The sequence below is a fragment of the Chionomys nivalis genome, chromosome 6, assembly GCF_950005125.1.
Source record: "Chionomys nivalis chromosome 6, mChiNiv1.1, whole genome shotgun sequence".
In the NCBI taxonomy this organism is placed as follows: Eukaryota; Metazoa; Chordata; class Mammalia; order Rodentia; family Cricetidae; genus Chionomys; species Chionomys nivalis.
In genome coordinates this window covers 46,907,980-46,935,239 of record NC_080091.1, presented here as the reverse complement: position 1 = coordinate 46,935,239, position 27,260 = coordinate 46,907,980, and the positions used below count along the sequence as shown (strand labels likewise).

Sequence of the window (27,260 nt, the reverse complement as noted above, 5' to 3'; positions counted from 1 at the left end):
GTCAGTTACATTCAAACTAACACAAGCATATTAAGTAAAATTGTACATTTTATTTTCTTAAAATATTTTACGTTTATTTTATGTTCATGAATATTTTGCTTACATGTATGTCTGTATATCATGTGCATGCCTGGTGCCTGTGGAGGTCAGAAGAGGGTATTGTATTCTCTGGAACTGTAGTTTTGGATACTTGTGAGCCACCATATGGCACTGGGCATTGAACCTGGATTTTCTGTAAGAACAACAGATGCTCTTAAGTGCAGAGTCATCTCTTCAGCTTCCCCCCATTTTGTTTTCTTAAGGAAAAAAAAAAGGAATCTTTTTGATTCTTGGGGGAGGGTTTAAGGGGAGGGGAGAGGCAGGGAGGGGAGCAGAGAAAAATGTAGAGCTCAATAAAAAAAAAACTAAACACATCAAAGGTGGTTTGTATAATTTGCTTCTGTCTTTATACTAACTTCTCCACAATGTCATTTATATCCACAGAGTTATAATTTGATATGCTAATATATTGGAACTATGTAAAACTGAAGGTTTTGCAAAGGAGAATATTTTTTGTGGCTTGAAATCAAATTGCCTGTTTCTTTAGTATATTCTCTTTTTTAAACATTAAAATTACTGGTCAATATTCTATATTTTCTATAAATTAATGAAAATTAATTTTGTATTTAGTTCTAGGTTCATTCAGGAATTATTTTTTCTTTTTCAAAATGATTTTCTTTTGCTTAAATTTAGTTCTTATGTATGTAGACATTTTCACATACTATTAACTCTTGTTTTTTAAAAATTACTCCTTCACTCATTTTTTAATTTAGTCATTCATGAGTGCCTCATATATATATAGCATGATGGTAAGAGAGGCAGTATAACAGAACTACCTTAGAGTGATGTACTTGTACACACAGGGAAGACGTATAGGATGAGGAAACCTGCTGAATTTAGGAAGCAGGCTGGAGTGTAAGAGAAATTTACAACTTTCTCTCACAGTTAGAATGTGGGGCATAAGGCAGGAAGAGTTTATATTTTGTTATGAGAACTATAGAAAACCATGAAAGGTTTTTGAGCAGAGGAGGAATTCTTTCATTAGTAGCGTAAAACAAAGGTCAGTAAACTATGACCCATGGCCTCTTTTTTCTTTCTTCTTTTTCCTTTACATCAAGTATCTTGATCCCATTCGTTTCCCCATTCTCTCACAGCCGCCCTTTGCTCCTGTACTCCCATCCCCAAATAAAACAAAATTTAAGAGAAAAAAAAATGAAAAAAAGATCCCCCTTAGGAAGGGGAAATAGACAAGATTTCCTGACAAAATTGGGAGCATGGGGGTGGAGGGAGAAGAAGAAGGTGGAAAGGGAGGAGGAGGGGAGAAAGGGAGCAGAGAGGAGGACTTGAGGGGACAGGATAGTCGAAATGGGGGAAGGACAGAAACAGAAATATTTGATATTTGACTGAGGGAACCATTATGGGGCTAGCAAGAAACCTGGCACTAGAGAAATTCCCAAGATCTCTTGAGTAAATTGGGAGCATGGGGACTTTGGGGGGAAGTTGAAAGGGGGAGGGGAGAGGCAGCGAGGGGAGCAGAGAAAATGGAGAGCTCAATAAAAATAAATTTAGAAAAAAAAGAGAGAGAAATTCCCAGGAATCCACAAGGATGACTCCAGCTAAGACCCTAAGCAGTAGTGGAGAGGGTGCCTGTACTGGCCTTGCCCTGTAGTCAGGTTGATGACTATCCTTAATGTTACCATAGAACCTTTATCCAGCAGCTGATGGAAGGAGAGGCAGAGAGCCACAGCAGAGCACTGGGTTGAGCTTCCAAAGTCCCATTGAAGAGTGGGAGGAGTGAGAATATGAGCAAAGAGGTCAAGACCATGATGAGTACACCCACTGAGACAGTTTACCTGAGCTAACAGGAGCTCACCAACTTTGTCCAGACAGGGAAGGAACCAGCATAAGACCAAACTAGACCCTCTGAATGTGGGTGACAGTTGTATGGCTGAGGCAGACTGCGGGGCCACTGACAGTGGCACCAGAATTAGTCCCTGCTGCTTGTACTGGCTTTTTGGAAATCATTCTTTTTGAATGGATACTTAGCTCAGATACATACCTAGATATAGTAGGTAGGGCCTTGGTCCTTTTTCGGAGTAATGTGCCTTGTTCTCTCTGGGGCATGGATGGGGAAAGTGGAGGGACTAGGAGGAGGGAAGGAAGTGGGAACTGGGATTGGCATGTACAATTATTAAATAAGAATAAAAATGAAAAAAGTTTTTGTAATAGTGACTTTCTCTTAGGATAATATGAAAAAGTTTTTTAGATTTTTTTAATTTATTATATATACAATGGTCTCCCTGCATGTGTGCCGTAATGCTAGACGAGGGTAGCAGATCTCATTATAGATGGTTGTGAGCCACCATGTGGTTGCTGGGAATTGAACTAATGACCTCTGGAAGAGTAGCCAATGTTCTTAGTCACTTAGCCATCTCTCCAGCCCCCAAAAGTTAGAACAATGTTATAATTTTAGCAACATTTTAATACATTGAGGTATGTGTGGAGAATATGTAAAATATATATGTAGTTTATCTTTCTTTTAGGTTTTAAAGATTTATTTTATGTGTATGTGTATTTCTGAATGTATATATGTATATACACCACATGTCTGCAAGAATCCATGGAGTCCAGAAGAGGGATCAAATCTTTTGGAACTTGAATTATAATCAGTTGTGACTCACTTGGGATAGGTGCTGGGAACTGAACCTGGATTCTCTGTAGGAGTAGCAAGTGCACTTAACTACTGAGCCATCTCCCCAGCTCTTTATTTTTAATATGTTTATATGTGTGTGTCTGTATATGGATGTGTGCACTTTAGTTCAGGTGTCCATGGAGGACAGAGGCATTTACTATCACTGAAGAAGTTAAAGTTATGAGTGAGCAACCCTTTATGTGTGCTAGAAACCAAAGTTGGGTCTTCTGCAAGAGCAATAAGTACTTGTAACAGTTGAGCCATCTGTGTAGCCTCTATGCCTAAAGCTTAAAGAATTATTACAAGATTAGAACATAGCTCATTGCCAGTATTGATCATGTACCTTTCTTACTTACTCATCACTACCCTTAAGTCCTATCCATTGCCCTGTCCTCCTCTCTTCCTCTTCCTCTTCCTCTCCTTCTCCTCCTCCTTCTTCTTTCTTCTCCTTCTTTTTTGTTCTTCTTCTCATTCTTGTTCTTCTTGTTGTTCTTGTTCTCCTCTTTCCTTCTTCCTTCGTGTTCTTGTTCTTGCTTTTCTTCTTTTCCTTCTCCTTCTCCTTTTCCTTCTCCTTCCTCTTCCTCTTCCTTCTTCCTTCTTCCTTCTTCCTCTCCTCCTCCACCTTCTTCTCCTCCTTTTCCTCCTTCTTCTCCTTCTTCTTTTTTGTTCTCATTCTTGTTCTTCTTGTTCTCCTCCTCCTCTTCTTCCTTATCCTTCCTTCTCCTTCTTCTTCTCATTCTGTTCTTCTTGTTGTTCTTGTTCTCCTTCTCTTTCCTTCTTCCTTCTTCTTCCTTCGTGTTCTAGTTCTTCATCTTGTTCTTCCTCTTGTTCTTGTTCTTGCTCTTCTTTTTCTCCTCCTCCTCTTCCTCCTCCTCCTTTTCTTTTTCTTTCTTTTTCGTTTGGTTTGGTTTTTCGAGACAGGTTTTTCTCTGTATCTCTGGAGCCTGTACTGGAACTAGCTCTTGTAGACCAGGCTGGCCTCAAACTCACAGAGATCTGCCTGCCTCTGCCTCCCAAGTGCTGGTATTAAAGGTGTGCACCCATACCACCCAATTTCTTTTTATTTTTTCTTTTATCACCCATCTACTATTTACCCAAATTATTTAGTTTTGCCATTTCAAAATTTCTTATAAATTGCATTCTGTTGGGCCTTACCACATGTTTCAGATTTATTCATATTGTGAAGAACACTTCATGAATTTTGAGACATCTATAGCATTTCTATAAAATGAAAAGATCAATACACTTTTAGACAGAATGGTTTTTACTTTTTATTTTATTTTATTTTGTTTTATTTTGCTTTTTTGAGACAGGGTTTCTCTGTGGTTTTGGAGCCTGTCCTGGAACTAGCTCTTGTAGACCAGGCTGGACTCGAACTCACAGAGATCCGCCTCCCTCTGCCTCCCAAGTGCTGGGATTAAAGGCGCGCGCCACCACCGCCTGGCTTGTCTTACTTTTTAAAATGATGTTTAGTCTTTGAAAGTAGGGTAGAATTCTTGGCTTAACCCATGTGACCTTGAGCTTGTTTTGGTAGGGACCGTTTTAATTTTGCTTCTGTTTCACTGGGTACTAAGATTTGTTTAAATTGCTTACTGGTCTTAATTTAATTTTGGTAAGTGGTATACAGCAAAACAATTATCCCTTTCTTTGAGATTTTCTAATTTGGTAGACTATAGGTATTCAAAACATGTCCTTATGATTCACTGGATTTTCCAAGTGTCTGTTACTATGTCCCACCTCTCACTCTTAATTTTGTTAAATTGGATAGTCCCTCTCTAACTTTTAACTAATTTATATAAGGATTTATCAATGATTTTCTCAAAGTACCAATTCCTTGTTTCATTGGTTCTTTTTTTTTAAATTTCTCTTTTATTGATTTTAACCATAATTTTGATTATTCTTGCCACTTACTGCTTTTGGGTATCAATTATTTTTTTTTTGTCCCAGAGCTTTCAGGTATGCTGTTAAGTTACTAGTATGAAATTTCTCCAATTTTTTTATGTAGGCATCTAGTGCTATGAACTTGACTATTAGAACTGTCTTCATTGTATCCTATAAGTTTGGGTATGCTGTGTATTCATTTTCACTTAGTTCTAGAATTTCTGTATTGGCCTGTTTTTTTATGTAACAGTGAGAAGTTCTTCAATACCCCATGAATTTGTACGCTTTCCATTGTTTCTGTTGCCGATATCTAGCTTTATTTAATCCCTGGTGGTCTGATAGAATGAAAGGAGATATTTCAGTTTTATTGTTGAGATTTGCTTTGTATCCAAGGGTTTGGTCAGTTTGGGGGAATGTTCCATGAAGTGCAGGGAAGGGTATATTTTGTGTTTGGGTGAAATGTTCTGTACATGTTAGGTTTGTTTGGTTTATAAATGTCAGTTAGCCTCAGCATTTCTCTGTGCAGTTTTTGTCTGGGTGAACTGTCTATTGGTGAGAATGAGGTATTGAAGTCTCCTACTATTAGTGTGTGAGGGTCAATATCTGATTTAAGCTGTAGTAATATTTCTTTAACAAACTTGTAGCCCTTGTGTTTGGGGCATAGATGTTCAGAATTGCCATGTCCTTTCATAGATTTTTGATGAGTGTATAATGCCGTTTCTATCTTTTATGATTAGCTTTGGTTTGAAGTCCATTTTGTCAGATATTAAAATAGGTACACCAGCTTGCTTCTTAGGTTCATTTGCTTTGAATATCTTTTTCCATCCTTTTACCCTTGGCTGATGTCTGTCCTTGATATTGAGGTGTGTTTCTTGAATGTAGCAGAAGGATAGATCTTAGTTTTGTATCTGCTCTGTTAGGCTGTCTTTTTATTGGGGAATTGAGACCATTGATGTTGAGAGGTATCAATGAGCAGTGTTTGTTGATTTCTATTATTTTGTTGTTCTTATTGTTGTTGTTCGTGTGTGTGCATGTATTTTCTCTCTTTTGATTTGTTGGTCTGGGATTATTTATTGCCTGTGTTTTCTTGGGAATGGTTAACTTCTTTAGGTTGGGATTTTCCTTTTGGCGCCTTTTGTAGGGTTGAATTTGTAGATAGATACCGCTTGAATTTGTTTTATCATGGAATGCTTTATTTTCTCCTTCTATGGGTGATTGAAAGTTTTGCTGGGTATAGATGTCTGGGCTGACATCTGTGTTCTCTTATGTATAACATATTTTTAGGCTTTTCTGGCTTTTAGAGTCTCCATTGGGAAGTCAAGTTTAATTCTAAATAGGTTTGTCTTTATATGTTAGTTGGTCTTTTTCCCTTGCAGCTTTTAATATTCTTTATTTCTTCTGTCTTTTTAGTTTCTTGATTGTTATGTGCTGAGAGAAAGTTCTTTCCTGGTCCAGTCTGTTTTTGTTCTATATGCTTCTTGTACCTAAATACATATATCCCTCTTTAATTTAGGAAAATATTCTACGGCTGTTTTGAAAATATTTTCTGTGTTTTTGATCTGGGTTTCTTCACTTTCCTGTTTTCCTATTCTTATTTCCTCTTATTCTTATTAGTCTTTTCATAGCGTTTCAGATTTCCTGAATGTTTTAGGCAGGATTCTTTTAGATTTCACATTTTCTTTGACCGAGATATACATTTCTTCTGGTATGTTATAAATGCAAGAGATTCTTTCTTCCATTTCTTATATTCTGTTAGTGAGGCTTGCTTCTGAGGTTTATATTGGAGCTCCTAAATTTTTCACTTCCAGTTTTCCAGTTTGGGTTTTCTCTTTCCACTTTAATCTCTTGAACTTTCTATTCATTTCCTTTCATTATTTGTTTATATTTTCATAGATTTCTTTAAGGGATTTATCCATTACCTTTTTAAGGACCTCTGTCATAGTCATAAAGTCAGTCTTTTGAGTTTCAGCTATGTTGCAGTACTCAAAGAAACTACAGTGGTAGGGTTGCTTGGTCTCTTTGGAGACATATATATATATTATATATATAATATATATATATATATTGGATTATATTGATTGTACTTTTAAGCTAGCATCTATCTAGGTTTGAGAATATTTTAGGAATTTGTTGGATGGGTATTTTGTTTCTTGTTTTTTTTTTTTTTGTTGTTGTTGCCTCTGTAGTTCTTAGTAGAGTGTGGTAGGTATGTGTTACCTGGTAGAAATTCTGGGACCCTGCTATGTGTGGCCACTGGGGATTTTTTGGTAAAATGTGTCTAGGTGTTGGGAACTGATACTTAGTAATGGGGATGGGCTGGTGGATACCAAGGAGGCCCACAGGAGGGAGAAAAACAGGAGTCCCCTGGGAATGGTGGCAGAGAGTAAGGAGAGGCCAAATGACTTGGGGTTGTAACTCAGGGATTGGCTATGGAGAGGAGGGAGAGTGAAGATCTGAAGCTTGATTACCTGCTTCACCTGCCTACTTGCTTCTCTGGCAGGCCTGGTGGCATGTTTTTGGGGACTACCTGCTGAATTCAAAGGCAGCAATAATGCAATGAGTGAGTGTAATGGAGGTTGTAAAAGCCCTATGTAATTTTTGATGATAGGGCTCAGAGAGGAAGGGGAGACCTCAGCAGGTATTCTACTGCCATAATGGGGTGAGGCAGGGGGTTGAAGGGAGGCTGTGGCAGGTGATCTGCTACAGAAGTGGGAATGAGACTGGGGGTTGGATGTAGAAGAATCGAGGAAGAGGTGAAGATGTGCAGTTGGCCTACCTCTTTCCCAGGCTGAGCTGGACTTCAGGTTCCCAGGGAATTCCTGTTGAATTTGAGGGCTGGAATAAAACAATGAGCATGGGACACAAAAGTTTGGAAGAAGATCTGTGATCCTCTGGAAATGGAGGCAGGGTGGGGAATAGGTAGGCTGCAGCCGGTTGTCTGCTACAGAGCGGGGTAGGGGTAAGACTTTGGGATTGGATTTGGAGGAATGGAAGGATAGGTGAAGATCTGCAGTTAGTCTGTCTGCTTCCCTGGTTGGAGTGGCCTACAGGTTCCCAGGGAATCTTTTTCCCTTATTTTAATAACCTAAAAACTTCTTTTACCCAATCAATAATTTGAGTGGTTATTGTATTTGAAAATTCTTTTACTTACTTGTTTATTTTGTTTTCAGCTTTATATAACAAGAACTCAATAAGCATGGTGGAAATACTAATGACCTTATTATTGAAAGAATATTGAACTTTATGAAATCTTAGTTTTTGTTTTTCAGTCATGAGCAATCTGAAATGGAGATCCTAATCTGAAGAGAATGCTTACAACAAATATGGGAAGTATTGTCATTATAGGATGTACTTAAACTAGTAGGTAAACAGGTCAGTGGAAACAGGCAAGAAGAGACATTTCAGTAAAAAAGCTAGTGAAAAGGAAAAAAAATGTTAAATTGCCTTCCCATCTTTAAACTGATACTAGAAACTAAAGTAGCTTCTTGGATGCTTCAGTGTTCTGTTTTATTCCTGTGTGGAACTCAGTAATATTCAAGACTGTTACTTTGGTGAGAAGGTTAGTAAAGAAGCTGCAAATTTAAAGTCAAGTTTTTTTTTTTTTTTATTTTCTTGCGTTAACAATTCTAATATGGCATGATTTACTATGGCATCATAGAAAGACAGCATTAGAGAGTATGCATGGCAGGGTAAAATTAAACACATGCTCACAATCAAATTAATGTATCTCATCTGTCTTCAACTAATAACAATCTGTCATGTTATCTATCTGAGTAGGGGCATAAACAGTTTATTTTGTGTTTGGAGTAACTTCCTGGAGGTAGTTAATGTGACAAGTAGTTTGTTTGAATTGAGTATAACCAGATCAACACTCTAGATGTTTCCTTGATAACCTAAAAATTACTGTTAAAATCTGTACAAGTGCTGTATTTATATTTTGCTTTTACTTCTTTAAGTTTAGTTGTGGCAACTTTTAGACTCATTTCACAGAGAATATTCTGTTGCTGCAGTTATACGTAGAATGAGGAGCAAAACCAGTTGATATTTTGAATACTGTCTTTGTCAGGGACTGGACATTAATAGTGTAATTATTTAGCATCATAGAGCACTTTCCCTTGTTTCAAAGCATGAAATAACTGATTTGAGTGAAAAAGTCATATTAATTACTATTATGTTATGATAGGACATTAGAAAAGAAGTACATGACAAATAAAAATGCTGCCAAGTTTAAGACCAGGATAAAGAAAATAAAAGTTTATTGCAAACTGTTTTCTTTTTTTTTAAACAGCTTTTTTTATTAATTTATTTATTTATTAAAGATTTCTGTCTCTTCCACGCTACCGCCTCCCATATCCCTCCAATCAACTCCCCCTCTCTCATCAGCCCTAAGAGCAGTCAGGGTTCCCTGCCCTGTGGGGAGTCCAAGGACCTCCCACCTCCTTCCAGGTCTAGGAAGGTGAGCATCCAAACAGCCTAGGCTCCCACAAAGCCAGTACACGCAGTAGGATCAAAACCCAGTGCCATTGTTCTTGACTTCTCAGCAGTCCTCATTGTCCGCTATGTTCAGTGAGTCCGGTTTTATCCCATGCTTTTTCAGACCCAGTCCAGCTGGCCTTGGTGAGTTCCTGAAAGAACATCCCCATTGTTTCAAACTTTAAAATTGTACATCATTTAATCTTATAAGCAGTTCTGATTATATTTTATATATCTAGGTTTTAAAAATCTGTTATATTGAATACTCGGGTCTTTGGCTATAATGGTCAGTATAAGGTAGTTACTGTGGAAATCATGAATAAGGTGAATGAAATATAGTTTTCTTCCACCTTCCTAATGTGCTTGACTAATTTTATTTTATTTATTTTTTTTATTCTTTTTTAATTAAAATTTCCACCTGCTCCCCGTTTCCCATTTCCCTCCCCTCCTCCCAAATATTGCCCCCTCCCCCCACTCCCCTCCCCCTTTCCCCACTCCTTTTCTCCTCCCCCCCACACCATTCCCCCTCCCTCTCGATACTGAAGAGCAGTCCAAATTCTCTGCCCTGCGGGAAGACGAAGGTCTTCTATCTACATCCAGGAAGGTGAGCGTCTAAACAGGCTAAGCTCCCACAAAGCCAGTTCATGTATTAGAATCGAAACCTAGTGCCATTGTCCTTGGCTTCTCATCAGCCTTCATTGTCCGCCATGCTCAGAGAGTCCAGTTTCAACCCATGCTTATTCAGTCCCAGACCAGCTGGCCTTGGTGGGCTCCCAATAAATCAGTTCCACTGTCACAGTGGGTGGGTGCATCCCTCGTGGTCCTGATTTCCTTGCTCATGTTCTCCCTCCTTCTGCTCCTCATTTGGGCCTTAAGAGCTCAGACCGTTGCTCCAAATTAAGTCTCTGTCTCTACCTCGATCCATCGCCAGATGAAGGTTCTAAGGTGATATGTAAGATATTCATCAGTATAGGATAGGGTCATTTCAGGTTCCCTCTCCTCAGTTGCCCAAGGTACCAGCTGGGGACAGCTCCCTGGACACCTGCGAATCCCTCTAGAGTCAAGTCTCTTGCCAACCCTAAGATGGCTCCCTTAGTTAGGATATATACTTCACTGCTCCCGTATCCATCCTTCCTATATCCCAACCATCCCAATCCCCCGAGCTCCTCCCATCCTCCCCTTCTCATGTTTCTCATCCCATTTCCCCTTTGCCCCAAGCCACCTCACCCGCAAGTTCCCAGTTTTTGCCCTGTAATCTTGTCTACTTCCCCTCTCCAGGCGGATGACTATACGATTTTCTTTGGGTTCACTTTCTTATTTAGCTTCTCTAGGATCACAAATTATATGCTCAATGTCCTTTATTTATGGCTAGAAACCGATTATGAGTGAGTACATCCCATGTTCCTCTTTTTGGGTCTGGGATACCTCACTCAGGATAGTGTTTTCTATTTCCATCCATTCGCACACAAAATTCGAGAAGTCATTGTTTTTTACCGCTGAGTAGTACTCTAATATGTATATATTCCACACTTTCTTCATCCATTCCTCCATTGAAGGGCATCTAGGTTGTTTCCAGGTTTTGGCTATTACAAACAATGCTGCTATGAACATAGTTGAACAGATACTTTTGTCATTTGATGGGGCATCTCTTGGGTATATTCCCAATAGTGGTATTACTGGATCTTGGGGTAGGTTGATCCCAAATTTCCTGAGAAATCGCCACACTGATTTCCAAAGTGGTTGCACAAGTTTGCATTCCCACCAGCAATGAATGAGTGTGCCCCTTTCTCCACAACCTCTCCAGCAAAGGCTATCATTTGGTGTTTTTGATTTTAGCCATTCTGACAGGTGTAAGATGGTATCTCAAAGTTGTTTTAATTTGCATTTCCCTTATCGCTAAGGAGGTTGAGCATGACCTTAAGTGTCTTTTGGCCATTTGAATTTCTTCTGTTGAGAATTCTCTGTTCAGTTCAGTGCCCCATTTTTTTATTGGGTTAATTAGCATTTTAAAGTCTAGTTTCTTGAGTTCTTTATATATTTTGGAGATCAGACCTTTGTCTGTTGCAGGGTTGGTGAATTTATCTATTTAATTTTTTTTTTATTTTTATTGAGCTCTACATTTTTCTCTGCTTCCCTCTCTCCCTCTCCACTCCCCTTCAGCCTTCTCCCAAGGTCTCTATGCTCCCAGTTTACTCAGGAGATCTTGTCTTTTTCTACTTCCCATATAGATTAAATCTATGTAAGTCTCTCTTAAGGTCCTCATTGTTGTCTAGGTTCTCTGGGATTGTGAATTGTAGGCTACTTTCCTTTGCTTTATGTCTAAAAGCCAGTTCTGATTGAGTACATATTAAATTTGTCTTTCTGGGTCTGGGGTCTGGGCTACCTCACTCAAAAATACGTTTAGCTCCATCCATTTGTCTGCAAAATTCAAGATGTCATTATTTTTTCTGCTGTGTAGTACTCTAATGTGTAAATGTACCACATTTCCCTTATTCATTCTTTGGTCAAGGGGCATTTAGGTTGATTCCAGGTTCTGGCTATGACAAACAATGCTGCTATGAACATAGTTGAACACATGTCTTTGTGGCACAATTGAGCATCCTTTGTGTATATAGTTAAAAGTGGTATTACTGGGTCTTTTCCTAATTTTCTGAGAAATCACCATACTGACATCCAAAGGGCCTGTACTAGCTTTCATTTCCACCAGCAATGTAGGAGTAATCCCTTTACCCCACAACATCTCCAGCATAAGTTGTTATCAGTGTTTTTAATTTTAGCCATTTTTGCAGGTGTAAGATGGAATCTCCCGAGTTGTTTTGATTTGCATTTCTCTGATGACTAAGGATGTTGAACATTTCCTTAAGTGTCTTTCAGCTATTTTAGATTCCTCTGTTGAGAGTTCTCTGTTTAGGTCTGTACTCCCCCCCCCTTTTTTTTAATTGGGTTATTTGTTCTTTTGATGACCAATCTTGAGTTCTTTGTATATTTTGGAGATCAGACCTCTGTCTGATGTAGGGTTAGTGAAGATATTTTCCCATTCGGTAGGCTGTCATTTTGTCTTGTTGACCGTGTCCTTTGATTTACAGAAGCTTTTCAGTTTCAAGAGGTTCCATTTAATGCTTCTCTCAGTGTCTGTGCTGCTGGGGTTATATTTAGAAAGTGGTCTCCTGTGCCAGTATATTCAAGCATACATCCACTTTCTCTTGTATGAGGGTCAGTGTGATTGGTTTTATGTTGAGGTCTTTGATCCATTTGGACCTGAGTTTTGTGCATGGTAATAGATATGGGTCTATTTTCATTTCTCTACATGTTGATATCCAGTTATGCCAGTACCATTTGTTAAATATGTTTTTCTTTTTCCATTTGATATTTTTTGCTTCTTTGTCAAAAATCAGGTGTTTTAAGGTGTGTGGATTAATATCCAGGTCTTTGATTCCATTCCATTGGTCTTCCAGGACAGGCTCCAAAGCTACAGAGAAACCTTGTCTTGAAAAACCAAAAAAAAAAAAAAAAAAAAAAAAATTTAAAGGTGCTGGTAACAATCATTTATGTATACAACATGGTAGCAGAACAATTTAATGTTTATGAGATCTGTGAGATTGTGACATTTTTATCATGTACAATTTTCTTCTGAATTCTTTATGAATTTAAAAACAACAGTGAGGTGGCCAGTGGAAGTCTTTGGAATTAAACAGGAACATTTGAAGGTTTTCTGATATATTTTACCCACAGGGATTGGAGTTGTGTTCCTAAATATGTGAGCACATTCTGGTCAGTTTGTATAATGTTACTTGTTTGTGTATTTTCAGAGATAAAGTTTGATGTTTTAAGATAGGATTTTACTATGAAGCCCTGACTGTCCTGGAACTCACTCTGTAGACCAGGCTGACCTCAAACTCAAAGAACCTCCTGCCTCTGGCTCCTAATTCCTGGGAATAAAGGCTTATGCCACCGTGCCTGGCAAAAGTATGTTTTTTTACTGTCACATTTCACTTCCCATTCAGTCCAGATTTCCTTTACATTTGCTTTAATATAAATAAATTAGGAAATTAATATAAAAATTATTTATTCTTTTAAAAAAGATTTACTTCTGTTTTTATTTATGTGCGTGTGTTTCTTTATGTATGCCATGTATGTATTGGTACCTGTGGCAATCCCTTGTAGCTGGTGTTATAGGCAATTTTGATCTGCAGTGTGGATGCTAGGAACTGAACTAGATCTTCTAGAAGAGCAGCAAGTTCAATTAACTGATAAGCCATCTCTCCAGCCTGGGAACAGTTATTGCTTAAGTAAGATGGCTTCTTGTATGTGATCTCATCATCTTTCTTGGTCAGTAAAGTTCAACAGTAGAGATCGTCTATTCAGATATAAAAAATTTTTGCTCTAACTGGAATTATACAGTATTATTCTGTTGATGACTGGCATGTTTCAAATAGCCTGAAAATTACATGTTGTAAACTGAAACAGGACATTACTAAAAAAGAGAATTACAGATCAATCTCACTCATGAACATTGATGCTAAAATACTCAATAAAATACTGACAAACTGTATCTAAGAACACAATAGAAAAATTTCCACCGTGATCAAATCATCTTATTTTTATCAAATCATCTTTATCCAAGAGATGCAGGGATGGTTCAACATATGAAAATCTGTCAATGTAATCCACCATATAAACAAACTGACAAAAAAACCCCACATGATCATCTCATTTAAAAAACCTTCAACAAAATACAACATCTCTTCACAATAAAGGTCTTGGAGAGAGCAGGGAAACAAGGGACATACTTAAACATAATAAAGGCAATATACAGCAAGCCAACAGCCAACATCAAACTAAATGGAGAGAAACTCAAAGCGATCCCACTGAAATCAGGAACAAGACACGTTGTCCACTTTTTTCATATCTATTAATTGTAGTACTTGAGGTTTTAGCTAGAGCAATAAGAAAACAAAAGGAGATCTAGGGTATACAAATCAGAAAAGAAGAACTCAAACTCTCACTATTTGCTGATGAATTGATAGTTTACAAAAGTGACCCTCAAAATTCTACCAAGTAACTTCTACAACTCATAAACACCTTCAGTAATGTAGCAGGATACAAGATTAACTCAAAAGAAAATAAGTAGTTCTTCTTTATACGATGATAATTGGGCTGAGAAAGAAATCAAAGAAACATCACCCTTCACAATAGCCACAAATAACATAAAACATTTTGGAGTAACTCTAACCAAGCAAGTAGAAGACCTATATGACAAGAACTTTAAATCTTTGAAGAAACAAATTGCAGAAGACACAAGAAAATGGAAAGATCTCCCGTACTCTTGGGTAGGTAGAATTAGCATGGTAAAAATGGCAGTCTTACCAAAATCAATCTGCAGATGCAATGCAATGTCCATCAAAATTCCAGCAAAGTTCACAGACCACAAAAGAATGGGACTCAACTTCATATGAAAAAGCGAAAGACCCAGGATAACCAAAACAATCCTGTACAATAAAGGAACTTATGAAGGCATCACAATCCCTGACTTCAAACTCTACTACAGAGCTACAGTACTAAAAATAGCCTGGTATTGGCATAAAAACAGACAAGAGGACCAATGGAACCAAATCAAAGACCTGGATCCACACACCTTCAAACCCCTGATTTTTGATAAAGATTCAAAAAATATCAAATGAAAAAAAGAAAACATATTTAACAAATGGTGCTGGCATAAATGGATATCAACATGTAGAGAAGAAATGAAAATAGACCCATATCTATTACCATGCACAAAACTCAAGTCCAAATGGATCAAAGACCAACATAAAACCAATCACACATCCTCATAGAAGAGAAAATGGGAAGTATGCTTGAATGCATTGGCATAGGAGACCCCTTCCTAAATAACCCCAGTAGCACAGACACTGAGAGAATCAATTAATAAATGGAACCTCTTGAAACTGAAAAGTTTCTATAAAGCAAAGGACACGATCAACAAGACAAAACAACAGCCTACAGAATGGGAAAAGATGTTTTCTAACCCCACATCAGACAAAATATACAAAGAACTCAAGAAATTGGTCATGAGAAGAACAAACACTCGATAAAAAAAAAATGGAGTACAGACCTAAACAGAGAACTCTCAACAGAGGAATCTAAAATAACTGAAAGACACTTAAGGAAATGTTCAACATCCTTAGCCATCAGAGAAAGGCAAATCAAGACAACTCTGAGATTTCATCTTACACCTGTAATAATGGCCAAAATTAAAAATAGTTATGACAACTTATGCTGGAGATGTTGTGGGGTAAAGGGAATACTCCTCTATTGCTGGTGGGAGTGCAAGCTGGTACACCCCCTTTGGATATCAGCATGGTGATTTCTCAGAAAATTAGGAAACAACATTCCTCAAGACCAAGCAATACCACTTTTGTGTATATGCTCAATCATACCACAAGGACATGTGCTCAGTTTTGTTCATAGCAGCATTGTTTGTGATAGCCAGAACCTGGAAACAACCTAAATGCCCCTTGACCAAAGAATGGATAAGGAAAATATGGTAAATTCACACAATAGGGTACCATACAGCCAAAAAAAATAATGACATCTTGAATTTTGCGGGCAAATGAATGGATCTAGAAAACATCATATTGAGTGAGGTAACCCAGACCCAGAATGACAAATATCATATGTACTCACTCATAAGCGGCTTTTAGACATACGGCAAGGAAAACCAGCCTGCAATTTTGAATCCCAGAGAACCTAGACAACAAAGAGGACCATAAGAGTGACATACAGGGATCTAATCTACATGGGAAGTAGAAAATGACAAGATCTCCTGAATAAATTGGGAGCGTGGCATCAGGAGAGTGGGTAAAAGGGGAGGGGAGAGGTAGAGAGAGGAGTGGGTAGAAATGTATAACTCAATAAAAGCAATTAAAAAAACTGATACAGGAGCTCCTTCATTTTAAAGGCTGAATAATAACCGTTTTGACTCTACCACATTTTCTTTATCCATCCACTGATGGAAATTTGGTTTTTTTTCTACCTCTTGGATCTTGTGTCTGATGTTGTTATGAGTATGGGTATGCAAAAAAATTTTTGAGACCCAAGTTTTAATTGTGGGCATTCGTGAAGTGAGATTGATGAATCATATGGTAGTGAGTTCTTAGATTTTCAAAATATCTTCCGTATTGTTTTCTGCAACTATTGGGAATATGGGCGCAGTTTTTTTTCTCTCCAAACTGCTTCATGCTGTATGGGGGTGCCATTAATCAGGTCTTTCATGGTGTATCCTATATGCTAGGTTCCTCTCAGTCAGCAGTTGAGTGAAGTAATTTTTTGAGGGTGTTTACAGAAACCTTTCAGGAGGGCATGGTCTACCATACCATATTGGTATAGAAGCAGTCCACAGGGTCTCATCCTCTGTGAAAACAAAAGAACCTCTTTTCCAAAGCATCATATCCTTAGATTCAAATTCTGAAGTCAAGATACCTTTATAATATACATGCTGGATTATCTTAGCCCATACAATGAAATGTCTCTCTGTACTTAGCTCCTTTATAGTCAAAAAAATTCAAAGAAAACACAATAATATACGTAATCCAGACTCTCTGTGAATTTTCCATTTTTATGTGACTTATTTTTACTCTATTTATTTTGTCTCTTTAAAACTTTAACCCCCCCCCTTTAAAGCATTAACTTTATTCTATGACTTTTTAATACTCCTTTCTTCTCTCTCCCAAGCCTACATATGTCTAACACTATGACCCATTTAGAGGTCTTTCATGTCTGAATCTGTCCTATTGCATTGTCTTTAATTCTCTACTGTCTTGAAGAACTTTTAAAATTTTAAGCAGCTTTGTTGCAACTGCTCTGGATGTTGGCTCCACCTCTCTCCGATTTCATAATGGTGGATGTACCATTTCTGCTAGCTCTGGGGCCACCAGGTAGGAGCCACATTCAGCACTTTAACTCTGAGACTGAGCCTTTTATCTGAGTTACAGCCCAATCTGCCATGCAGAGCACTGCGGCAGCCTGGCCTATTGTGAATCTGTAATTCTTTACTATCCAGGAGCACTTCTTAAAATGCTTAGCGCTTCTTAAAAACTTTAGTTTGTACCATGTAGGGGTAATATGGTACTGCCTGTTTCCTGCCCATTCTCAACCTTAACTGTGGTGTTATTATGATAATTACGATAGTTCCTGCCTGAGTTCAGCACAGTTCAGCATGGCAGAGCCTTTTGGTACCCCTGAGCCATGTACAGTTCCAGGCACACAGCAGTCCACATTGCCATCAAGCAGTAGCACTGGCATAGAATTGTACTGCCTAAAATTATAGATAAAATATGTGAGTTTGTAACTTATAATTTCTTTTTAAAAAAATGTTTCAGTAAAAAGTCAAAGGAAAATATAAGAGTAACCTGGAGGTGTTATTTTAAAGATGAAGAATGTAAAATAAAAGTATTTTTGTTGTTGGGTTCTCAAAAAAAAAAAAAAAAAAAAAAAAAAAAACCCATTCAAAAGCTCTGTCTCCCACAGGAGCCAGAGATCGCACTGGCAGCTCAGCCCAGAAACTGGTATTTCAAAACTGCCACTTTGTAGTAGACCTGATCCCACTGCCAGCCAGGCCCCGAGTGGGCATAGAATAGCATCGCAATTAATAAGTCTTACAACAGATCATAATGGGAAAACTGCTGTTGGCAGTTCTTGAACTAGTGCTATCTTTTCTGAATTGTATTTTTATCCTAGTCAAAATTAGACAATTCATTTTTAACTATGTTGAGAACTTACAGCAATTTTTCTTTATTTTTCTGCAGAGTGCCATTTCCCTTGCTTTCAACATTGAAAGAGAATCTTGTAAATACCAAAAGTTGTCCTGTTCAAACTATCTCCCCTTTAGTCTAAAAAAAAAAAAAAAAAAAAAAAAAACCTACCACACTGCATAATTAGTTTTAATACCTCATGTGATGGTTAATCTTGATTGTCATCTTGAGGGGAATCTAGAAACACATAGGAGACAAGCTCCTAGACACGCCTATGAAGGATTATTTAGATTAGGCTGATTGAAGTGCCCACTGCGATGACACCATCCCATGGGCTAGAGTCTTGGACTGAATAAAAGGGAGAAAGAAAGACAAGATTCATTACTCTATACATGAGTACTGTATTTACATCATTTTCCTACTCCACCTCCTCCCAGCACGCCCTTTCTTCAAATTCATGTGTTCTTATTCTTTAGTTATTATCATTACACATTGCTTTAAAGCCCAGGAAGTATATCTTGCTCATTATTCTCAAAGTGGATACTTAGTGATTTATAATCAGGTACATCTTGAAAGTAAACTGTGGTTGTGAATATATTAATATAACTATGGAATATAAAATATTTCTGAGTTGTTCTAATTATTAAATTATCCTGTAAGTAATTAAACTATTTCTAGCCCTTACATTTGTCTTTTCTCTCTCTCTTTTATTGATTTTTATTGATCTCTACATTTTTCTCTGCTCCCCTCCGTGCCTCTCCCTTCCCCCTTCAACCATCCCCCAAGGTCCCCATTCTTCCAATTTGCTCAGGAGATCTTGTCTTTTTCTACTTTCTACTTCCTATGTAGATTAAATCTATGTAAGTCTCTCTTAGTGTCCTCATTGTTATCTAATTTCTCTGGAATTGTGGTTTGTAGGCTGGTTTTCTTTGCTTTATGTTTAAAAACCACCCAAAAGTGAGTACATGTGATAATTGTCTTTCTGTGTCTGGGTTACCTCACTCAAAATAATGTTTTTTAGCTCCACCCATTTTCATGCAAAATTCAAGATGCCATTATTTTTTTCTGCTGTGTAGTACTCCATTGTGTAAATGTACCACACTTTTCTTATCCATTCTTTGGTCAAGCGGTATTTAGGTTTTTTTCCAGGTTCTGGCTATGACAAACAAAGCTGCTGTGGACATAGTTGAGCACATGTCCTTGTTAGCCCTTACATTTGTATATCCTAACTTCATCTCATAACTGTGCTTTAATGCACTACATTGAGCAGATGTGTTTTGAACTTTATCATGGTGTGTGAATTTATATAGGTAATGCTATAGTAATATTAACACCACATAATTTTAAGCATGTTGCCAATCTTTGTTCACTCCTCATTGACTGATTCTGAAAGAATACCATATGAAATTGGTGTATTTATTATTCACAGTTCATCAGTGTGGAAACTGAGGCACAAAGAAGTTAAAACATTGCCTAGGATTACACAGTGGGAAAAATATTGGAAAGTAAGTCAATTTAAGCATGTTAAAAATAATTTTATTATTTCTAATATTGATTTTTGTTCATCTTTAACTTTTTTTTCTAGTTGACTTGGAGCATATGCGAACAGTAAAACCTGATAAACACTTACGATTTTGCCAGGAAAATGGTTTTAGTAGCCACTTCGTTTCAGCCAAGACAGGAGACTCTGTAAGTAAAAGAGTAGAGTGTGTTGTAAGTGATGCTTTGTCTTCAGTTGTTCCTGGGAGTACACTTCTGATTCCTAATAAATACTGGATGTGTTCAGAAGGAAGACATAAACAAATTAGATGAGAATGCTTATTTTGGATAGATTAATTTTATAGTTGATTTAGTAAGAATTATAAAGTACCCAAGTCACATAACCCGGCCTCCAGAGATATCCATTCAGAGTCCAAGAGGATTCTTTACTGTTTTTCCTCTGAAGGCCTCACTGTCATTACTGCTGCTTCCTGTATGATGGGTGTTGCATTATCCTGATTATCTCTATTGTGTAGGTGTATCATTTAAAGCTCATGTCACAGGTCTCAGTCTACATAGATATTATGTGGTAGAGATATGATTTGTGAGCCCAAGTAGTGATAGTCCAGGCCCACTATTTTAACCATATCAAATGTTCTTCACTAAACATTCAGATCTTTGTCTAGAAATAGTTTTATAGTGTGTTTCTTTTATTTATTATTTTTATCTGTAAAAAACTTCCCATGTCATTTAGTATTATAAAGTAAATTTAGTCATTATTAAATGTTCAAAATATATCTAATCATGCCCTATTGTTGGACATGTAGGGTTTTCTTTTCTAAGTTTCAAACATGAGTTTTATTATGAAATTTTGATAATACATTTTGATGCTTTTTTCCCCTTCCTTCCTTCCTTCCTTCCTTCCTTCCTTCCTTCCTTCCTTCCTTCCTTCCTTCCTTCCTTCCTCCCTCCCTCCCTCCCTCCCTCCCTCCCTCCCTCCCTCCCTCCCTCCCTCCCTCTCTCTCTCTCTCTCTCTCTCTTTTTTTTTTTTTAAAGTTTTTTTGAGACAGGGTTTCTCTGTGTAGCTTTGGTGGCTGTCCTGGAATTCGCTCTGTAGACCAGGCTGACCTCAAACTCACAGAGATCCACCTGCCTCTGCCTCTTGAGTGCTGGAATTAAAGGCATGCACCACCACTACCTGGTGCTTTATTTTCTTTAGACTCTTTGACAGAGGATTGAAGCATGTTATTAGATGCTTACCAGAAAGACTAAATTAACCTATTCTACAGAGCAATTCTATTCTACAGAGTTTCCTAATATTATAAGATTGCTATGTAAACCCTTGTAATACTAAGGATTTAATTGTTCTTAAACCTTTGCCAAAGTTGTAGATCAGTACAAATAAGAATACAACAATAACAACAATATAAACCTCGCTAATTTTGAATTTCTTCAATGAGTGTTTAGGTTGAAATTTATAAAATTTTATTAGCTATCTACTTTCTACTTAACAGCATATATTTTTCATTGGCTTAAAAATACTATTCCCATATTTCATATTATAGATAAGAACAGATTGTTACATGTCTTGCAAATATTTATCACTGTCCAGTTTTTTGGTTTTTTTGTTTTGTTTTGTTTTGTTTTTTTTCCTGAGACAGGGTTTCTTTATGTAGCTTTACCTGTCCTCAAATTTGCTTTGTAGATCAGACAGGCCTTAAACTCAGAGATCACTTGCCTTTGCCTTCCAAGTGCTGGGATAAAGACCTGAGTCAACACACTTGACTGATGTCCAGGTTTTGTTTGAATTAGTTTTTTCTTTTTCTTTCTTTTGGTGCTGGGACTCAAATCCAGGGCCTTGTGTATGGCTGTTGATTAAAAAAATTGTTTAAGTATTTATTTTTAATTAATACGTATATGTTTGCCTGTTTGAGTCTTTTCATGTGTCCCACATGTGTGCAGGACTCTATGGAAACTAGAAGAGGATATAGGATCCACTAGAACTGGAATTAGCCTGTAGTTATATAAGCTGCCATGTAGGTGTTGGGAAATAACCCTAGGTTCTCAGGTGGAGCAATATTTTCTCTTAACTTCTGATCCATCTCTCCAGTTCCCTAGAAATAATTAAGTCAGTAAAGTTGGGACTTATATTCAGTAAGTGATCCTGAGATGAATTGGGGTAGGAACCTGGTAGGACAGTTATGGAGCAAAGGTAAGTTACATAGCAGAAATGGTCATGCCTCAGTCTCCCGAGATTCTAGAAGACCTGGAAAAAGCCAACCACTTCTGAAAGACTGTTTATAGAAATGTTCATAATGTATAGCTGTAATGGACTTTATCACTCCTTTACCCCAAACTGATAAAATACAGTAAATAGTACCAAGTTGTTTTACTTAAGGAATAATGGAGAGTTTTGACATTGATAAGAGAACCAAAAGTGTTAATGGTTTGGAGAGAAAGACGTGTTAAAACAGACTAGAGCCAGCTCAAGAGAACAACACAGAACTGACAGTCAAACACCAGTACAATAAAGTATACATGAATTTACTTTCATTTTCCTCAGGAATGGTGGAATTTTATAATGCTTTTAGATGTGTTGGCATGTTTTTTACATTTGTCATTGTAATTAATATGTTAAATCCTTAAACATGGGGTTGGAGAGATGGCTCAGCTGTTAAGAACACTTACTGCTCTTGCAGAGGACCTAGGTTTTGTTCCCAGCATCCACATGGTGCCTTTTAACTACCTATAAACTTCATTTCTAGGTAATCTGACAACTGCTTCTGACTTCTAGAGGTACCAGGTACACATATACTATGCATATATATATATATATATATATATATGTATATGTATATATATATACACACACATGCAGACAGAATACTCAAACACATAAAATAAGAATAAATCATTAAAAATTCTTTAAGAATGTTTTTAGTAGATGCAGGTTTAGAATAATTCAGTGAATTACTTGGGTCTTCAAATTGTGGTTTAGTCCTTTAAAAATTATTTCATTTTATGTGTTACCATATATGACAAATGGGCCATTTTTGGAGTACTTGTTGTTTATTCTTTTGTAGAAAGTTCAGTGTATTTGAAGGTAACTGAAGCATGCCTGCTTTAAATCATTTAAACCTATTTTGTTATGTAGGTCTTCCTGTGTTTTCAGAAAGTTGCTGCAGAAATCCTGGGAATCAAATTAAACAAAGCAGAAATAGAACAGTCACAGGTGATTATCTTAAAATTTATATTTTAAAAAGTAACAAATTTCTTGTGACATTAATTTTTATGCATCAATTCTTTCCCATTTATTTTATGTATAAATCACTAAAACCCTGGAAACAGATTATATGTATAATGACTGCTTATTGTAAAACATGAAAAAATAATTTTTATAAAATGATGATATTCATGTAATTTTTGTCCCATTTGGTGGAGAAAAGGGAATAAAAATTTTATTAGTTCTTTCTTAATGGATTAAGGTTCAGAGAATCCTGTCTTGTATCTCTTCTTGCTTGAGAGAAGACCTCACTCTGTATGTAGCCTCTGTTGGCTTCCTCCTGCCTTCCCCTCCCATGTGCAGGGAGTTTAGACCCTGCTTGTACTTTTTCTTTGGGGTTATCTTTTTATCTTTAAAATATATGTAATAATATTATTTCTTCATATTATTTTGTTATTTTAATAAAATTATTAGTTACTAAAGTTACTAGACAATTTCATAAGTTAATATCAGCATCCAAGCACTTAAAAATGCCATTGTAGCTTCTCTGTAAATCATACATTTCATAAAACAAAGACTTTGAGTAAGAGTAATCTGGTTAAAAGCAACAAACTTTTTTCCTAAATTCCTCCATCTACCATTCCATGCAGCTAAAAACAATTGTTATCTTTTAACATCTTTCAATATTTACTTGATTATTTCATAAATTAATTCTGTGATGTACTCTCATGGTTACACCTTATGTGAATGTGTAAAGCAGTTAGAACTAGCTCCCTTTTCTCTCCCAATAGCCCCCCCTTACTTACATATCATACGTATTTGTTATATATGTATAAATATATAACATGTATATATTATATATTTCATGCCAGATATTTTCTACAGAAAGGTGTATGAGAGAAATAGGATTTCTTTGTGATTCTTATTTCTTATTCCTCTTAATTTGCTCATCTCCAGTTCTATCAGCTTGCCTGGAAATGGCATACTTTCATTCTTCTTTTCGGCTGAACTTAACTACAGAGTGTACATACATCCCATCTCTTTATCTGTTCACCTGTTGCTTGATACCTAGACTGATCCAAAGTAATATATGTTATGAATACTTCTTCTATAAAAATGGGTGTATAAGTTTCTGTATAATATGTTGACTTAGATTCCTTTGCATGTATTCCAAAGAGTGATATAGCTGGATTGTACAGTAAGTTTAGTTTCAGTTCTTTGATTTTTGTAGTGGCTTTTCCTAGTTTACATTCCTACCAGCAGTTTATAAAGGTATCCACTCCCATCCTTGCCAGAATTAGTTTTTTAATCAGTAGCCATTCTGACTGGATGAGATGGAATTTCAGTGTAGTTTTGGTTTGCTTTTTTTTTTTAATTTTATTTTTTATTGTTTATTTATTTATTAAAGATTTCTGCCTTCTCCCCGCCACCACCTCCCATTTCTCTCCCCCTCCCCCATCAGGTCCCCCTCCCTCATCATCCCTAAGAGTAATCCAGGTTCCCTGCCCTGTGGGAAGTTCAAGGACCACCCACCTTCATCCAGGTCTAGTAAGGTGAGCATCCAAACTGCCTAGGCTCCCACCAAGCCAGTACGGGCAGTAGGATCAAAAACCCATTGCCATTGTTCTTGAGTTCTCAGTAGTCCTCATTGTCCATTATGTTCAGCAAGTCCGGTTTTATCCTATGCTTTTTCAGACCCAGGCCAGCTGGCCTTGGTGAGTTCCTGATAGAACATCCCCATTGTCTCAGTGTGTGGGTGCACCCCTCGCGGTCCTGAGTTCCTTGCTCGTGCTCTGTCTCCTGCTCTTGATTTGGACCTTGAGATTTCAGTCCGGTGCTCCAATGTGGGTCTTTGTCTCTGTCTCCTTTCATCGCCTAAATGTTTTTCTTTGGGTTCACCTTCTTAATTAGCTTCTCTAGGACCACGCATAATAGGCTCAACGTCCCCTATTCATGGCTAGAAACCAAATATGAGTGAGTACATCCCATGTTCCTCTTTTTGGGTCTGGCTTACCTCACTCAGGATAGTGTTTTCTATTTCCGTCCATTTGCCTGCAAAATTCAGGAAGTCATTGTTTTTTACTGCTGAGTAGTACTCTAATATGTATATGTTCCATACTTTCTTCATCCATTCTTCCATTGAAGGACATCTAGGTTGTTTCCAGGTTCTGGCTATTACAAACAATGCTGCTATGAACATAGTTGAGCATGTACTTTTGTTGTATGATAGGGCATTTCTTGGGTATATTCCCAAGAGTGGTATTGCTGGGTCCAGGGGTAGGTGGATCCCGAAATTCCTGAGAAACCGCCACACTGTTTTCCAAAGTGGTTGCACAAGTTTGCATTCCCACCAGCAATGGATGAGTGTACCCCTTTCTCCACAACCTCTCCAGCAAAGGCTATCATTGGTGTTTTTTATTTTAGCCATTCTGACAGGTGTAAGATGGTATCTTAAAGTTGTCTTGATTTGCATTTCCCTGATCGCTAGGGAAGTTGAGCATGACCTTAAATGTCTTTTGGCCATTCGAACTTCTTCTGTTGAGAATTCTCTGTTCAGCTCAGTGCCCCATTTTTTAATTGGGTTGATTAGCCCTTTATGGTCTACTTTCTTGAGTTCCCTATATATTTTGGAGGTCTGGTTTGCTTTTTCCTGATGGTTAAGGACATTGAAAGCTTTTTCATGTATGTATCAGTCATTTGTACTTCTGTATGTATCTCTGATTGCCTAATTGTATATTTCATGAATAGTGCAACATTCCAATTTCATGAATAGTGCTGCAGTAAACAGGAATGTGTAGGGATCTTTATAGTATGTTGCTTTAGGGAAAGTAGTATAGCTGATTATATGATAGGTCTATTTTTAGTTCTTTAAAGACTTTCCATACTGATTTTTTAGATTATTTGGAATAACTTATATTCCAACCAGCAGTGTATGGTTCATTCCCCCTTTCCACATGCTTACCACATTTATTGTCTTTTGTTTTCTTAAATGGTAGTCATCTTGACTGTGGTAAGATAGCATCTTACCATAGCTCTGATTTGCGTTACTCTGATGACTAGGATGGTGATAATTTTTTCATGTTATTTTTACTTGCCCATTTACAGATCTGATTTTTTGTTTGATCAGTGTTTCTGTTTGTTTGTTTGATTTTAATATATTGTAGATAAGAATCCCTTATTAGAGGTATAGCTGGCAAAGATTTTCTCTCATTTTGCAGGCTGTCACTTCACTCAGTTCATTTACCTTGCAGAAACTGTTTCATAGTCTTGATGTTATTTCCTTAGTTCTTTGCAGAAAGTTTTTGCCCCTCTCTGTATCTTGAAGAGTCTTCCTTATATGTTTCCCTTAAGAGCTTCAAAATTCCATAGTAAGTTCTTTGGTCCAGTTTGAATTGACTTTGTGTAGTATGTTTTTTGCAGGATAAGGATATACTTTCATTCTTTTCCTTGTAGATATCCACACATTCCATTCTTTTTCTATCAACTCCTTAAATTCATGTTTCCTAACATGTTAAAAATTCTGAGTGTGGTGATGTACACCTATAATCCCAACACTCCAGAGGCGAAGGCTGTCTGTTCTTTATGTGTTCAAGAACAACCTGTTCTATATAGCAAGTTCCAGACCTGCTAAGGCTACATAGTGAGATCCAATCTCAATTGAAAACATTTTTTTGAGATCTTAGACACAATACACTTAAGTCTTATGCTTTATAGAATAGGAGATTGTGAAGACTGAGGACATGAAACTTTAGTGCAAAGCTGTGAGTGTTACTGACAACATACAGTGGTCTGTTGTATGAAAGGACAGGAGATTTATTATTATATCATTAGTGTTTAGTGTGAAAATTATTATTTTTAAACATGCTGCATCCATGTGTCATGTGATTATCATGTACTTTAAATATATTAATCAAAAATTTATGGGGGCTGGGCATGTGTGAGGCCCTGGGTTTGATCCCCAGTGTGATAAAATAATTGTTTTTAAAGTTCACAGATGTTTCTATGCTAGACTTTAATAGTACAAAAGCAGAGATCCCCTGCTGCTTATGTAAATGTCTACAATTCCTAGTGAATCATTTTTAATATGTAATAGTAACAAGTGTTTTAGCTTTCAGTGTCTTTATCTCATCTCCTGTAATGGTAAGTATTATCTGGGTTAAGATGCAGCTGTGTAAAGTTAACCAGATTTAACTTTAACACTCTCCAAAGAGTCCCTGTATTTTTACCTTTGACTCTCACTTCAGGTAGCTTTCTTGCTCAAGCTCTTGACTGACCACACTTCTATCTTTAGCATATCTTGCAAATGTTCTTTGAGATGAGAATGAAGCTGGTGTTCACTGATGTGGCTCCTTTCATTCTAGGGTCACTTCATTATTTCCTTCCATTGACCAAAACAGAGAGACATTGACTGTACATTATGGCTCAAGAAATAAAGGCTGGTGTTTTGTAGATGTTTTTCTTAAAAACATTAAAATTTGTTAAATAAGTCATATATTGTCATTTCACCTATTATGCAGTTTTGTAATGTGGAAATGACATTTTTCTACTCACAATAAGTGAAGCTTTGAATTTGCAGACACTTTTTTTGGTGCAGCTTCATATTCAACAGTCAAAATCCCAAAGAAAAGTTACCTTGTGGGTTATTAATTAATTTGACAAAATAAATGATAAAAGCTAGTCATTTATGGTAGTTAATACTTTGACCCCTATGTCATACAGACAG

General features: G+C 37.0%; 1 protein-coding gene across 6 annotated transcripts in view; it reads left to right on the top strand.

The window, feature by feature from the left end:
- The window catches only part of Rab28 (RAB28, member RAS oncogene family), a 90,063-nt gene that overhangs the window by 59,369 nt on the left and 3,434 nt on the right, over positions 1-27,260 (top strand). For all 6 annotated transcript variants that reach the window (XM_057772188.1, XM_057772187.1, XM_057772190.1 and 3 more), the window contains exons 5-6: positions 19,421-19,524; positions 22,469-22,546. In XM_057772188.1, coding sequence (XP_057628171.1) covers positions 19,421-19,524; positions 22,469-22,546 — 182 coding nt within the window. The remainder of the gene's footprint in view (positions 1-19,420; positions 19,525-22,468; positions 22,547-27,260) is intronic.